At 59.5% G+C, this 14,848-nt stretch overlaps 6 protein-coding genes across 6 annotated transcripts; 5 read left to right on the top strand and 1 right to left on the bottom strand.

Annotated features, from left to right (window-relative positions):
• Window positions 1-62: 62 nt before the first annotated feature.
• On the bottom strand, window positions 63-1,656 carry BXZ73DRAFT_100692 (uncharacterized protein; the record flags this gene model as incomplete). Its single annotated transcript, XM_048014652.1, has 3 exons — window positions 63-100; window positions 156-498; window positions 562-1,656. 3 exons carry the CDS (start codon window positions 1,654-1,656, stop codon window positions 63-65), a joined length of 1,476 nt encoding a protein of 491 aa, XP_047878618.1.
• A 1,666-nt stretch (window positions 1,657-3,322) lies between these two features.
• Window positions 3,323-3,714, top strand: BXZ73DRAFT_45749 (RlpA-like double-psi beta-barrel-protein domain-containing protein-containing protein; the record flags this gene model as incomplete). Its single annotated transcript, XM_048019563.1, has 2 exons — window positions 3,323-3,398; window positions 3,470-3,714. Coding segments are annotated over 2 exons (321 nt in total), but the record flags the coding sequence as incomplete, so codon positions are not given.
• An 831-nt stretch (window positions 3,715-4,545) lies between these two features.
• BXZ73DRAFT_100691 (aspartic peptidase domain-containing protein) lies at window positions 4,546-6,682 on the top strand (the record flags this gene model as incomplete). The annotated part of the gene is made up of 11 exons (XM_048014651.1): window positions 4,546-4,752; window positions 4,814-4,923; window positions 4,998-5,065; window positions 5,117-5,180; window positions 5,241-5,316; window positions 5,370-5,466; window positions 5,525-5,740; window positions 5,792-5,921; window positions 5,982-6,094; window positions 6,156-6,268; window positions 6,320-6,682. 11 exons carry the CDS (start codon window positions 4,546-4,548, stop codon window positions 6,680-6,682), a joined length of 1,557 nt encoding a protein of 518 aa, XP_047878616.1.
• Window positions 6,683-8,392: 1,710 nt separating this feature from the next.
• BXZ73DRAFT_45779 (uncharacterized protein) lies at window positions 8,393-9,199 on the top strand (the record flags this gene model as incomplete). Its single annotated transcript, XM_048019569.1, has 2 exons — window positions 8,393-8,697; window positions 9,028-9,199. Coding segments are annotated over 2 exons (477 nt in total), but the record flags the coding sequence as incomplete, so codon positions are not given.
• Window positions 9,200-11,376: 2,177 nt separating this feature from the next.
• BXZ73DRAFT_100689 (uncharacterized protein) lies at window positions 11,377-13,064 on the top strand (the record flags this gene model as incomplete). The annotated part of the gene is made up of 4 exons (XM_048014650.1): window positions 11,377-11,440; window positions 11,605-11,823; window positions 11,893-12,189; window positions 12,295-13,064. The coding sequence occupies 4 exons, from the start codon at window positions 11,377-11,379 to the stop codon at window positions 13,062-13,064; spliced, it is 1,350 nt and encodes a 449-aa protein (XP_047878614.1).
• Window positions 13,065-14,066: 1,002 nt separating this feature from the next.
• Window positions 14,067-14,653, top strand: BXZ73DRAFT_76985 (uncharacterized protein; the record flags this gene model as incomplete). The annotated part of the gene is made up of 3 exons (XM_048022559.1): window positions 14,067-14,103; window positions 14,157-14,318; window positions 14,385-14,653. The coding sequence occupies 3 exons, from the start codon at window positions 14,067-14,069 to the stop codon at window positions 14,651-14,653; spliced, it is 468 nt and encodes a 155-aa protein (XP_047878613.1).
• Window positions 14,654-14,848: the final 195 nt, after the last annotated feature.

Genomic DNA, 14,848 nt, shown 5'->3' with positions numbered 1-14,848 from the left:
GCGCCGCAACGAGCTTCATGTGGAGCGCATGGAACGTTTTTGTGGCGCGCTCGTGCTCCCCACTACCCCCGCACGTAACAGCACTTCTCTGAGTAGATGTCTACAGGAACACAAGTCAGCCGCGGGACAAAACCGGAACCAAACTATGTACTCACCATCAAGATCAGACATACAGAACGCCTCGTTCTGCACGAGCCGCAGCGCACGCTCCCCGTCCTCGCGCCAGAGCTCGAACAGCCATCGCGACACGCCGTCGCCGTCCTCGCGCTCGACGCGCCACCACCGCTCGGACCGCATGCCCTCCGACTCGCGCCACCCGTCCGATACGCCCACCACGCGCAGTGTGGGAATGGCCGCGGCGAGCCTCCCGGGGAACGCGGCGAGCGCGCGGAGGCGTGGGCGCTCCGCTTGGCCCTTCGACCCCCCGAGCATTTCTGGGTCCGCCTTGAGATGGACACAGACGAGCGGGAGCCGGGCGAGCTCCGCCGCGAGCGCATCCTGGCGTGTGGGGGATATCCGGTGAGCAAGGGGCGCGCTCGGATCAGGCTGAGCGCGACGTACCGGGGGAAACCATCTGGTATCGTCGCTGCACGTGTCCACATGGAGCACGAGCGCACGCAGACGCGGGGCAGCTGCGGCGACCTCTTGCCAGAGGGTTCCCGTGCGATCAGAAAGCTTCGTGTTCCCCGTCGCTGATATCTCCAGGTAGAGGGAGAGCGGCTTGAGCACAGCGAGGACGCGCGGGAGTCGGCACGCGGGTTCGTGCTCCGTGTACGAGATACCGTCATCTGTGAACTCCCAGACAATGGATTCGAGTCGAAGGTGTGTCGCGCACAAGCCTCGGTGTCCCAGTAACGAGACCATGAGGTCTCCGACCTCCGTGGTCGGAAACGTGAGGGTGAGTCGAGGGATCGCCTGCGAGGGGCGCCATCTCGGTTGGGATTCGTGAGGATCCCCTTGGCGAGGATGGTCGAGACAAAGTTCCAGGGAGGTGACATTGGGGCACAAATAAACGAGGTCTGTCGCAGGCCTGTTGACGCCGTCGAGGGTGAGCTGTTGAATGGAGGGGAATGGCGGGTAGCTGGCGATGTCAACAGCGGTAGTCGGCATAAAGTACTGCAGAATGAGAGCATAAAGACGAGGGAAGGATCTGATGGCTGAGATGAGAGAGGGGAGGTGATCTGAAACGTTTTGGTTTTCATGGTAGCGTAAACAGAGGCTTGTGAGATTGGGAGAGGGGATGCTTTGGATCATCGGCAGCATTTTGTCCTGGACCTCGACACAAGAGAGTGTCCGGAGCTCGCACAGCCCTGAAAGAGCTGTAGAAAGACGCGGGTCGTCAAAGTGGAGATAAATACAGGATATCTCGAGGGAACGGATGTTCGTGGTTGCGAACAAGACATCGGGGAGCATCAGTGCCTTGTCGTCGACATGGATCGCCATCTCACGGATATGACGAGCATTGGTGCCAATGTTTTCGTGCCACCGAAAGACTGAGAAATCCCGGTCTATCAAAGCGACTGTCCAGAGTTTTGGAGAGGAAATCGTATGGAGGTATTTGGAGGTGAGCGACAAGGCGCGGAGGTCTCGCCTCTGGAGATAGTAGAGGATGAGGAGGAGAATATCGTCATTGAGACGATCGATAATGAGTGCCATGGCGGGAACCTGGAAATGTATGGATCAGAACGTCAACATAAGTAATACCTGCAAGATAGCACTTGCTCTGAACTTGCAGATGAGTACCGTCGAACGGAGTTTGACAAGTGTGCGGGGTTAAATAAGGAGCATCCACCTGCTGAAAAAAGGGAATATTAATTATCACATACGCCCATCGACTTTCTTTAGATGGTATGTTACCTGTGGACTCGGTATGTGGTGGTACGTGAGGAGGCAGACACAGGAGTAGGCGTCTATTGCGGCTTTTCTTGGGGCCCGAGTCGGAGTAGATTAGATTAGATGAGCACATCTGGTCACCTGCTCAAGCTGATACTGTTTTTCGGCGAGGGAGTACATCCGAGTCAGAGTCTTGTCTCTGCTTAAGACTCAACAGGACTGGCTGACAATATTCTTCGATGCCAAGATCACTTCCACTCATCGCTTGTACGCATACACCCACGTCATGGCGCACAAGAAGCACCCCATATCTGGAGCCACATGCACCGCACCACATTTTGCACATCCACAGAGCGTCCGTCCCCGGGCCCCCGTTGACAGCGAGCGTGTCGACTGCGCGCACAGCACAAGCATTCTCCGATCCTGGCGGAGGCGTCGCACCGATCGCCAGAGACATAGTACAGTACGTCCTTGCACACCCGTCCTCCGTATTCTCCCTCCTTCTCCTCTGTTTCTAAGCCCGGAAGTGCGAGTCCCTGGGGCGTGGTACGACGCCCGAAAGAAGGTTGCGCTGATAGAGCGCGTGGTCTTCATCGTTGAGTTCTGTCTCGAGTTCAAGGATGAGACACTGGTACGCGTTCATGCTACACCCACATGAATTTGTTCTACCCTTGCCACTTCCACGACCTCCGTCCTCGCCGACGTATGGCACTACTCATCTGTTTCATGGTGGCATTTGCGGCGGCGTCGGTCGGTACTTTTGACTCCCGGGTCCGGGAGGAGAGGAACGGAGAGCAACCGAATGCAAGTCCGGTCTCCCGAACATTGGTTCAGTGATCGTGTGGCGTGGCGCTGGGAATGCAGATGAATTGGGTGTATACCGCGGCTGAAATTCTTGCCCTACTCCAACTACTATGGCCTTCTGAAACATACGGGATTCATCTCCGGAGCCTAGGCCTCATCTTGGACGCGCAGAGCATATACATACGTGAGCGCTTATTATTGTCCACCGCGCGTACCGAACGCTCATGATCACACGCAAACTTCCTGTGTTTCCAGGGCCAACTGTCGCGGATGTGATGCGACTGATTTAAATATGGACACGAAGCCGATAGCCTCTCGTCTAGAGACACTTATGCTGAAAAGGAAAGGGTTCATATGTGGTACATAAGGCACGCACACACCGTTGTGAACTTCCTGTCCATGTCACATCCGACATCCATTCAGGTCTCTAAGCGAACTCCACCTTACGTCCCCAGGTCAATAATCTTTCAAAAAGCTCTATTTCTACGCCTAACGATCAACGTTTCTTTCAAAAAGCTCGTCGTCATGCGGTTCTCCGCCATCACCACTGTATTCACAGCTACCGCAAGTGCCACTGCAATCGCGTTGGTGTCTCGTACTGAAATATTTACTGGATAGTAAGTACTCACTTGTAATTGCCCTTGATCATTAGTGGAAACTAAATCAAGCATCTCGTATCAGCGCAACGTTCTTCTTTCAGGGGGGTATTGCAGGTGCCTGCGGCTCCATCCACCAAGACTTTGACTTTATCGCTGCACTATGTACGTACAAATGTCCCGCGGCGCTGGCCCATAGCCAATGTCGCTCATCAATACTCGCATTACCCACACAGCGCCGACGATGTACGGTCCGATAAATGCCAAATCTCCCCTGTGTTCCAAACGCATGCGAATCACGAACACAATGAATAACAAGACGGTTGAGGTAACTGTCGCCGACGCATGTCCAACTTGCCCGGGAGCGAACGATCTCGATCTGTCAGTTGCGGCGTTTGAATCCCTCGGCCAGGAGGTGCAAGGTATTCTTCCCAGTGAGTACTACTCACCTCTGCGAGGCTTTCACGCATTCTCCAGCTGATATGTCCACCTGCAGTCACCTGGTTCTTCTTGGATTGAAAAAGGAACATATCGGCACTAGTACCGTCTTATGCCGATGTTCTTTGGTATCCCCATGATCGGATCCATCGTGTCGTCGATCAGGATTCGAACCGGAGACTTGATATCGCTGTCACAGTTCATGCTGTGCGAACTTCATTCTGACTCTACTGAGCAGTAATGGCCCGCGATTCATGTACAACGTCAGTCATGTATCACCGATTCACAAAATGCGCCGCATTCGACTTTATTTCGCTGTTTATGACGTCATGGCCATGCGTGCTGCGGGCGTCTCGCCCACTTCACCGCCACGTCGTCGTCTCCTCGCCCCCGCCGTGCCCCAGTCGCCACGCTGTGCTTCTCTCACTCGCCAAGACCGGTCAACACACGCTGTGAACACGGCGGCTCTAGATGGCCTCACGGGCTCAATGGTACGCCTTCAATGTGAGATTCTTGGATGCCAAGATCACGTCCACTCATTGCTCACACTCATACACCCACGCTGTGGCGCACAAGAAGCACCCCATGGAGCCATATGCACTGCACCACATCTTGCACACCCACAGAGTTCGCGTACGGGTGTGCCACGACGCCTCCTCAGCAGCAGCCGAGCCCCCGTTGACAGCGAGCGCGTCGACTGCGCACGCAGCACGCGCATTCTCCGATCCTGGCGGAGGCGTCGCGCCGATCGCCTGAGACATAAAGTACGTCCCTACACACCTGTTCTCCGCATTCTCCCCCCTCCTCCTTGTCTCTTTCCATCAGGAGGTCACCTTACCCTCCCTTTTTCTTGCTTCACTCGATACTTCCTAATATGCGCATTGGCGTGCTCGCATCATTATCACCTCTTCTCTCCCTCGCCTCAGGTCTTGCTGTGTCTGGCAGGTCGCAGGCTAACCACAGCTCAGCCGTGTACCCAGTTTCTGTGTCGAATGACAACTCGTCTCGCTCGTTCGGTTTCACCAACGCGTTCGACGTCCACTACACCGTCACACTCTACGTGAACGGGGCTCCTTACCAGGTGGGCATCTCTCCTTATTCGATCGGCAGCCGCCGACGTCTCAACGACAATCGCCATGCAGGTATTCGTGGACTTGGGAAGCTCCGACACATGGTTCAGTCCTTCCGCTCAGGGTGGGCTCATGCCACCCGACGTTATCGACACGGGGATAAACGCCACGTTCGATTACCTGTACGTCAACAACGTTCCCATTGCAGCGAACCTGCATCTGACTTCCTTTTGTCTGTCGTAAGAGCCGGAGGTAGCGCCCCGGGACAAGTTGTCCTGGCAAATGTTACCCTCGGTCCGTACACTATCAACAACCAGGCAATTGGTACGACCTTCGTTGCGATGGGAGGACCGAGTGTTGAACTTCGCTTCGCAGCTGTGGTCACCAATTCGACCCAGACTCTTCCTGGCGCATTTGTTGGAGTCATCGGTATTGGCGGGTGCGTTGCTTTCCCATTTCAGGGCACTGTTCGCTCAAAAGCTCATCGTCTGCATAACAGAGCAGGGATCTCTCGGATCTCGCAGGCTCTCGCCAATTCGTCGTACGCAGACAACGGCACTCCCGTGATGTACAACGTACGTTTTGGAAACACAGTGCGTCGCCCAATATCTTACGGAGTTGTGGACAGTTGTTCAAGCACCAGCCCGAGCTGCCCAACTACATGACCTTTCTTATGAATCAGACAGCCTACACTACCCTTGGCGACGGCGGTGTCGTGACGATCGGTAGGCGCGGCCGTCGCTGTGCTTGTACGACGCTTGAGCTGACCACACCTTCTCATAGGAAACGTCCTTGCGGACAAGACTGATATCCTGAACGCCCCGGTCATCCAGAGCCCAACGCTCTGGGGTCAATGGGCGTCCTTTATGACGGGCGTATCTGCCAACGGGCGCATGCTGACAGGACACTCGGGCATGAACGCTACAAACTACAAGAACTACACTGTCGCCGTGCCCGAAGGCAGCACTGTCGCGCTCTTCGACACTGGAACCGGTCTCAGTAAGTGTCCGTCATATGCGACTTCGCACACCATCGCTCATTCCTTTTCAGTTGTCGGCCCCGAGTACTACGCTGAGCAGATATACGGAAACATCCCGGGTGCTGAGAAGAGCGAGTTATTCGGCGACGTCGCCTGGAAGGTACCTTGCGACACGAAGCTGAACATTAGCTTTGTTTTCGGGTGTGTTCCTTCCGTCTGCCTTCTGTGCGAATCTCGAATGTACTGACTGGGCCTTACCAGGGACGCATCCTACCCGCTGCGCCCCGCCGACGCGACGTTCGGCCAGATCGACTTGAACGGGACTTACACCTGCTATGGGACAGTCCTAGGCGCGCCCATTGCGGACGCTACCGGTTAGTGTTTGCCAGTTTTGATCAGCGATCCACAGTGGATGCTCATCACACGTTTCCTCAGGGGCCGACTGGCTTCTGGGAGCCTACTTCATGGGGAGCGTGTACCAGCTCTTCGACTACGGCGACCCGGACCCCGCGGACGGTCTCTACCGCACTTCGACCCAGCTCCTCACTGTACGCAATCCGTTCCACAGCCTCTCACGCTTCATCTGATGACGCCCTCAGTCCTTCGACCCCGACGAAGCGTGGGCGGAGGCCGATGCCCTCCTCGCCGCGCGCAAGCAGGCATGGCTCGACGCCTACTCGTCCGTCATCACGATGACCGCGACCTCCACCGTCGGCACGCTGCCCGCGACCTGGACGGGCGCGCAGTTCACGCCCGCGGTCACGACGGTCACGGACTCGATGATCTCGTCCGCGCAGTCGGCGACGCCCATCACGATCGTGCCCCCGACCTCGGTCACGTCCACGGGCACGGCGACCGCGACATCCACCGCGGCGGCAGCCTCGTCTTCGTCGCTCGCGAGCGGCATGTCGTTCTTCCGGGGCCTTCGGGCGGCGGTGTGGTCTCACCTGCAGTCCTCGTGAGCGTTCGCGGACATGGTAAGGTTTCGAACGGACCGGTCGCTTCATCATTACGTTACGCACATATATATCTGTTAATGAACCTCACCAGTGTGGATTTTGTGTGCTTTGCGCTATCGCTGGAGAAGGCGCGCTGCACAGATGACGATGGGCATGCCTTGCGAGATCCTGTTCACTACGCGCGCGCCCGAGCTTGACATCTGGGCTGGAAGGCGAGACTACAGGGAGCGGAGCCTTGAACGGTGCGCAACACCTTGCGCCGCCGCAAAGTGCTGCGCTGACCAGAGCCATCGACCTCGACGCCCACCGGCGCAAGCCTTCGAACATCACGGTTACGTCTTTCCCACTCACCCGGTCGTCTCCCGTATCCACTGGGCTTCGTTGCTGCCAGCCTTGACGGTTGCATCGGTGGGGGGTGCGTCGGGCAGCGTGGGCAGCACGACCGGTGCGGGCGCCGCAGTGGCCCAGACGAGCGTGCCACTGTGTGCGAGTGTTCTTGATGCTTGCCGCCGCGGGTGCCACGATGCTCGACGACAGTAAAACCGAGTGCCACCCAAGCGCGGCGGGACAGTCGTCTTTTGCCTCACGCCGCGACGCAGGCTGTTCCCGCTCCACCGATAGATATGGGTGGCGTTGACCTCGCAAGACACGCACAGACAGGAAGTTCCCCATGGGGTAACGTACGGTCTCGTCAATTCTGTCCTCGTTGATCGCATGCGCACCGAGTCCGTTGCAGACCATCTCTCTCGCGCCGCCTGTTCCCATGACCCTCGATCCATCTTCCGTGGTCTTCTTAGTTCAGAGACGTGCATTACTATGGACGAGCGCGCCGGCGTGGTCGAGGCTTCAGGAAGTTATGATCGCGGTAGGAGCCCACGCCGCAAGATCAGGATGCGGAAGTACGAGAAGCTGCGAGCACGAGGAGGAGGAAGAAGAAGGGAATTTCCGCAGCAGTTGGGATCATTTGCACTCTTATGTCAGCCTCTTGCGTTGATGTGGGCACAGGGGGCGCGAAATACCGATCAACCGCGCAATACAAGTGATAGATCCAGCAACAGATCTCCCAAGCTCACCGCTGCTCTCCAGAGTCTAACAAACATCCCCTTCCCGCGCCGCGTCTGTGAGGACCTCAGCTTGTTTGACGCGCCGCAGCCAGAGTTAGACCCGACAGTTTCGAAATAGCTTCGAGCCTCGAGCGTGCGCTCTCCCCATTTTCAATTGAAAGTCCTGTGCGGCTGTGATGGATATGTGCAATACGTCCAATACATCAGCTTTGGCAATCGGGCCGGAGACGCACCGCGCGCGGGCCTTCGGGGCGTCCTCCCTTCGAAGTTCGCGCGGTACCGGCGTTGCACTGCCGCAGTGGATTCGAGCGAGCGAGCCGTCTGTCGCCGGTGGACAGTCGGTTCCAGACACGAAATCTTGCACGATCACGTCCAAGGCTGCATTCGGAGACGGACCATCATGCATCAGCATCTGTCGAGGCACGCGTGTCAGAGTTGGACTCGACGGAGTGCGCGGACAGCGGGGCGCCAGTGCATTTGAGGCCCCGCGCCGCGGTGGGCGCACCGCCTCGCTCCTCCTTCTTTCTGACGCTCATTCACACCTGAGGCCACCGTGCCCCCACCCTCGCTCGCTTTCTTTCCATTCCCCGCTCTTTTGCTTCTCGCCCACGCCCACGCCAGCGGACGACGGCGAGCACAAACAGAACAGATGGCGAATTCGCGGTTGCTGCTCGTCTTCACTGCGCCCGCGAAGAGCGAGCTTCCTGTGGACTGGTGCGATCACGAGCACCTGCCTGCGTATGTCGCCGGTGCGGTGCCCAGCGTGCAGTCGTGCACCCGCTGGGCGGCGGCGGACAACAAGACCCCCGCCGTAATCTCGCTGTACGACCTCCGCCTCTCATCCTCTGCCTCATCCTCCTCCTCCGGTCCGGCGTCGCCTTCGTCCCAACACTCGTCGTCTGAGGACGAAGAAGACTCCCAACCCTCGACACCGACAACTCCGGCAGCATTCGGGTGGAAGGCGAAGGGCAAAGGGAAGGCGCAGGATCTCGGGAAGGTGGCCTACGTGGGGGTAGACTTGGACTCGGAAGCGTACGCCCCCACATCTACACTCCCTCCCCTTCCCCCTCCCCCTGCGCCCGAGTCCGACTCGGAGTCCGAAGACGACGCCTCGGTCCTCACCGACACCCCCACGCTCGACGACCCAGAGTGCTCCGCTGGGAACCCTGCGCCCCTCGACTTCGTCCAGACGCGCGTCTACGTGCCCCTCTCCGACCGCTCCCGCGCCGACTTTGCAGACGACCCCGAGGTGCAGACGCTGTACTCGTACGCGCAGTCCGCGAGCGACGCGGACGAGATCACGCTCGACTGGAAGTACGTCTCCCTCGTCGAGGTCGAGCTCGCACGCGGCACCGAGCGCGAGTTCCACCGCTGGTTCGACGAGGAGCACGTCCCGCTCCTCGCGCGCGTCCCCGGCTGGCGGCGGTCCCGCCGCTTCCGCCTCGAGGACGTCGTCTCGTCCACCCTCGGCGGCGGCCCCGCGGCGACCGCGTCGCAGCCGCGGAAGAAGCGCGCGGCGTCGATCAAGAGCAAGAGCTCGCGCAAGAGCGCGAAGGCGCGTGGGTTCGCGGCGGGCGCGAACCGGCGGCGGTCGCGCCGTGTCAAGACCGCGCCCCGTGGTCCGCGCCCCGGGAAGCTCCGCGACCGTGACAGAGAGCGCGAGCGGGAACGGGAGCGGGAACGCGAACGGGAGCGGGAGCTGGAGAGGGAAAGGGGGCGGGCGACCAGGAAGCGGCGAGCGGGGCCAGAGGAGCGCGCGGACGAGGACGGTGTTCTTTTCTCGGACCCGCGGTGGACGCGACCGCCACGGATCCTCGTCGTCCACGAGTGGGACGCGCTCGACGCGTTCTGGAGCCCCGAGTTCCGGCGCGCGACGAGCACGCCGTGGCGCGCAGCCGTGCTCGCGGAAGATCGTGCGCTGCGGTACGAGCTCCGGGTGTTCAGGGAGGCGGACGTCGTCGTCGAGCTGTGAGCGGTGGTGGTGCGTCGTGGTGCTTTGCGCATGTTTTTGCTGTCTTATTTTATTCGATTCTTTCTATGCATGTTGTATTGATACCGTTATTCCTAGTCCACCGTGTCGTGGTCGTCTGTCATCTGCTTCTCCCCGGCTCGGGCCAGACGTGAGTGATATGTGATACGGGTGACTTTGTGGCAGCTTCTCGCGGACGCTAAAGATGGGGACGTCCTGCAATCGGGATGTCGCTCTCCCAATCTTCGCTCGCCCTCGTTTGATGCCCACCGTCCTCGCTTGAGAATATCTGCACCTCGGTGCACGGACGCCACTGGACGGCGTCCAGATTGGCGCCGTTGACCAACACGAAGGCCCCGCAGGAACAACCAACGAAGATGGCCGGGACAACGCCCCCGAGTACGTGATTTTTTCGCCTGGAAGTTGACGGCTTGTTGACGGTTGCCCTTGCGAGGCGCTACAGAGATCGCACCGGTTTTTCCGGACACACCACGTCCCCCACCGTGCTTCCAGTCTTTGTACCCCCGTCCGAGCTCTCAGGAAGCCTCACATCCACTTCGAGGATATACGGTGCCTTATGGGCAGCAAGAATTGTGAGACACATACTTAGAGGTTCCGATTGCCTACGGTGCGATTTGTCCGACGTCTGCATCTGTTGGGCATCAGTATCAGCTTCTGTATTAGCGCCCGTGTATAGTCTCCGCACTCTCTTCGCTCACCACGCGAACCCCACTAGAAGCTCCCGTCCTCTCTGGCCTTTAAATCCATCGCCCTCGACGCCTTCGCCCACTTTCCTCTCCACTTCCGTGTCCTCCCCTCCTGTAAGGCGCTTCGCTTGCTGAGCTCACGACCTCGTTGTTTCCGGGAATTTCGTCCTGTCTTTTCTCAACCCCGCCATGGGCTTGCTCTTGTCGAGTGGACAAACCGGCGGTCCCAGTTCAGGTCAGTCTGACCCTGGCTCGCACAGTCGGCAACGGTCTAACATTCGCTCCAATTGCAACCCTTCTCACCGCGACCATGGAAACTCGGGAACCCCTTCCCGGTGGCCCTGTTAACTCAAATTCGCCTTCAATGAACACGGAACCTGTTGGTACACAAACTATAGACACCGGTTCAAGTTTTCATAGCGTGTCTTGTGTCGGCAATGCCACGACGACATGCGAACGCAGTGAGCTGCTGACGCACAATGGCGATTGGACATCAGTGCCCGATCCAAGCAACGCGAGCAACACTCTTCTTTTGACGTTTGGATATGGTTCCTCGGCTCAGCTTGTCTTTCGGGGTGAGTGGTGCAAAATTCCGACGGAAAAGACTTCTAAGGTGTCAGTCGCACAGGGAGCTCGCTGGAGGTTTGGGGGGCGCAGATAAAACCAAGTAATGGCACCAGTTTCGGCTCTTCGTACGCCATCGACGGAGACACGGCCACCTTTGGGGAGTTTCAAGATTCCTCGGATATCAACGACGTTATTCTTCGCAGCTGGACTGGTAGTGACGGAACGCATACACTCACCATAGAAAACGACGGTGCGAACCTCGCCATCGACTTCTTCAAAATTAGTAGTCCTCCAGACAGGTCTGCAAGCTCGGCATCGTCGTCAGCCCCTCCATCCTTTCAAACTGGAGCCGAAACAACTGTGACCAGCACGAGTCTGACAACATCGCCTATGCCAATCATTTCAGCTACTGGCTCTCTTGTGTCGTCGTCACTCTCCGATGGGTCTTCTCCAAGTGCGTAGTCCCTCTTGAGGCCAGTTCAAGTCGCTTGAACGTCACTTCTGTTGTAGGCGATACCACAATATCTTTCTTACTATCTCTATTATCGGATGGTGCTACCGCCACATCTTCCCCCACACCACACACCCCCAGTACCCCGTCGACTCCCGGTTTTCCAGTCGCCGCCGGCAGCACCAACGGCAACAATGCGCTGCCCACCCCTGGCTCAGGCGGCGGCGTCAATGGCACATCAGGCAGCCTCAGCAAGAACGGCGGGCTATCCGCGGGGGCTATCGCAGGCATCGTTATCGGTCTATTCCTGCTCCTCCTACTCGCTATGCTGTGGCTCATGCACAGGCGGGCACGCGCGAAAACACGGGCCATGCTCAACCAACTCGGTGCGTCTTTCCTCTCCGCAGTTTTTTTGCACCTCGCGCTCCCCTCTTAAAATTGGGCGTCGTCTGCAGAACCGCACGCCTTCGTCACCGCCTCGCCAAGGCCCCACGCGTCGTCGTCGCCGACTCCACTGCCGCCACTTTCGGAGAACTACCTCTCGATGGCACCGAGCGCGGTCACCACGCTCCCGCCGTACGGCTACATGTCGGAGTACGACCCGTACGCCGGCGTGGGCGACCCCGCGCCCGTTGCGACACCCGCGCATCGTCCCGTAGGGCATGACGCGCCACTGCGGCGACAGCCGGAGGACTTCACGCTCTTCCTCCAGCAGCGCAACCGCCCAAGCGGGCGCTCGCCCAGGAGCGAAGGTGCGCTTGCTTCTTCTGACCGCGGGGGACGTGCGACTGATCAATGCACACAATAATCTGCATTCTCTCCGCCTCTCCCTCCTGCCCCTTTCCTCGTCCTTGCAGACGGATCACGCGCTGTCCAGTCTGGGACGTCGGACGGCGCCCAAGCGACCTCCCCGCCTTCCCCGCCTTCCATGTACTACCGCCCCAACATGGCGAAAGCCGCATCAGGACTGGTCCTGCACACAGGTCCCGCATCGACCTCGGGCGCGTTGCACGGCGGGTCATACTCAGACCCTTCCGCCGCCGCGCCTCCTCCTGCGGACGCAGAAGACATCGCGAGCCCAATCGGCTTCGCCTGGCCGCCCACGCCGTCGTCTGCGATGTCTAGCATGCCATCGACGCCCGCTGCACTTCCGTTGCCTGCGCCTTCTGCGGCGTTCGCGCGTTCGCGCTCGTCGCCCGGGCACGCCGCGGACGCGAACGCGCGCCAGCCCCCCGCGTCCCTCTCCTTCGCCTCCGCGCCCCTTCCCGCCCCTCCCATCATACCAGAGAAATCGCGAGAAGACCACCCCGCAGCCACCGCCACCACCCGCCCCCGCGAGAAGCGCGACCGCACGCACGCCCCGAGCGCGATGCCCCCTTCTCCTCCGCGCGCGCACACCCCGAGCGTAGGGGCGGAAGACGACCTCGGCAGCTCGTGCTCGCTGCGGACGACGTCGTCCGGGATCACGGAGTACTCCGTCGACGGCGGCGTGCGTCTCGCGGGCGGCCGCCTGAGCGAGGACGCGCAGGAGCTACCGCCGTACGCGTTCGGGGCGCCGACGCGGGCGCGGGTCATGCCGCCGCCGTACAGCGACCTGTACCCCGTCGCTGAGGAGAGGCGGGACTAAAGAGGAAGCGGCTTCGGGGCAGGAACGATGTCCGGGGGGTCGTCGGGGGCTCGCTGAGGCCGGGGTCACAGTACCAGTTGTGTTCGCGAATGGGGTGCGTGGCGGCAGGCCCGGCCTTCTTCTTGTGCAATGCGGGTCGACGGGGTCTTTGGCGCAAGGACGGCTACGCGCAGAATCGCAGGTACGGGTTCAAGAAGCTTCCCTAGTGATGGCGAAATCGATGAGCGCAAGTCCAGCATCCCGAACGACGCACCTTGGCCGGGAGAACGAGGGTGACGAGGAAATATCTCGGAGCTGGTGCTTACTATCAGAGCGTCGTCTATGTACTCTACATCCATATCTATCTTGGGTGCATCAAATCGAGAGCCTAGAAGGGGTTGAAAGAGGTGAGGGAGTCGACGTTGTGGGCGCTTGAAGATAGTATCAGCGCAAGTTATACGAGGACAGGACGGAAATGAGTCGATAATGACGCGGTCTTTCGGGTACCTTGGTTTGACTGCCCGCACGGCGTGTATCAGCGACTGATTCCGTGTGCTTAAAGAGGGATAGGATGTGAACATACATTACGTGCAATTGGAAGTCAAAATCCAAGTCAGAACATGCGGCGGTGCAAACGGCCTCGGTGCTGTGCCGCGGTACCTCCGGCGCCGCGCACTAGACACTCAGGCGCGTTTGATCTGGCCACCTGCGCAAAGACACCGTCAAGTGTCGCGCAGCACGCATGGTCCCCTCTGACAGACATGCGCGCTGCTCCGTATTGCTCCCATTGCGCGCGATGCACTTCGCGCTGTCCGCGGCAATGTCCCATCACAGCGCAGCCTCCTTCACTCTGTACTGCGCACGTACGTTCCCGGTCGGTATCCGAGCTTTTCATAAAGCAGGAAGGGCTCCATTGCACCCACACGCTGCTCTATCACCAGCCCAAGGAGCGACGCTCGACGGGTAGCCCCGCCCACCTTCCCAACAGCATCCACCTGCCCATTGATCGCTCCCGGTCTCGCGATGACCACCACAGCCAATACACACGCTGGAACCACGAGTAAGCACATCATTTTATTTCGTGAAACGCAGCGGTTCTCACCGCATATACAGACATGTACCCTCTGTTCTCTAGAGACGCACCCGGGGACGGCTCAGACGGGAACAAGTTCTCAATGGGGACGCTCGTCGGCGTCGTGTTCAGCGCCCTCTTCCTCTTCGCTGTCCTCGTGATGCTTGGCGTTGGGATCTGGCGAAGACGTCAGATCACCGCATGTACGTTCTCATTCATCGCCGTGCTTACCTTCAGGCGCTCATTCACGTCCATCGTCTCGTCTCCAGCCCCGTCCTCATCTCCGGCGACCCTACACCCGTCTTGCGCACGCTCGAGCACGAAGTCCATCGACAGCGACGAGAACCGCGCGGACGTCGCGAGCCACCGCGACTCTTCGGTGACTGGGATCAGCCTCGACACACCGAGCAAACCCTTCGCCGCGAAGGCGTTCCTCACGCAGGACGCGGACTGGGAAGAGCCGCGTATCCCGCTGCCCCGCGCCATGGTGCTCCCGTGGGTGTCTCGGCGCAAGCCTGAGGTCTCGGGGAAGACGTGACAGCCCATTTCGACCTCGGTTCGTCAGTCAAATCCCGAGTCATCCGACTCCTAAGGATGGACGCCGCAGCAGACGGATACTGCTTCCGGCAGGCGACTCCGGACCGCGCTGGGACGCGTGGTGTCCACGCGACGAGCCCTGGTCATGGTGACCGCTGGGGTTGCCATTCACAGAAGGGTTGCGTGCGCAGGAGCG

Source organism: Epithele typhae, assembly GCF_022376455.1.
Source record: "Epithele typhae strain CBS 203.58 chromosome Unknown BXZ73scaffold_19, whole genome shotgun sequence".
In the NCBI taxonomy this organism is placed as follows: domain Eukaryota; kingdom Fungi; phylum Basidiomycota; class Agaricomycetes; order Polyporales; family Epitheliaceae; genus Epithele; species Epithele typhae.
The sequence above is the reverse complement of the archived record's forward strand: the minus strand, read 5'-3'. Positions and strand labels throughout refer to the sequence as shown.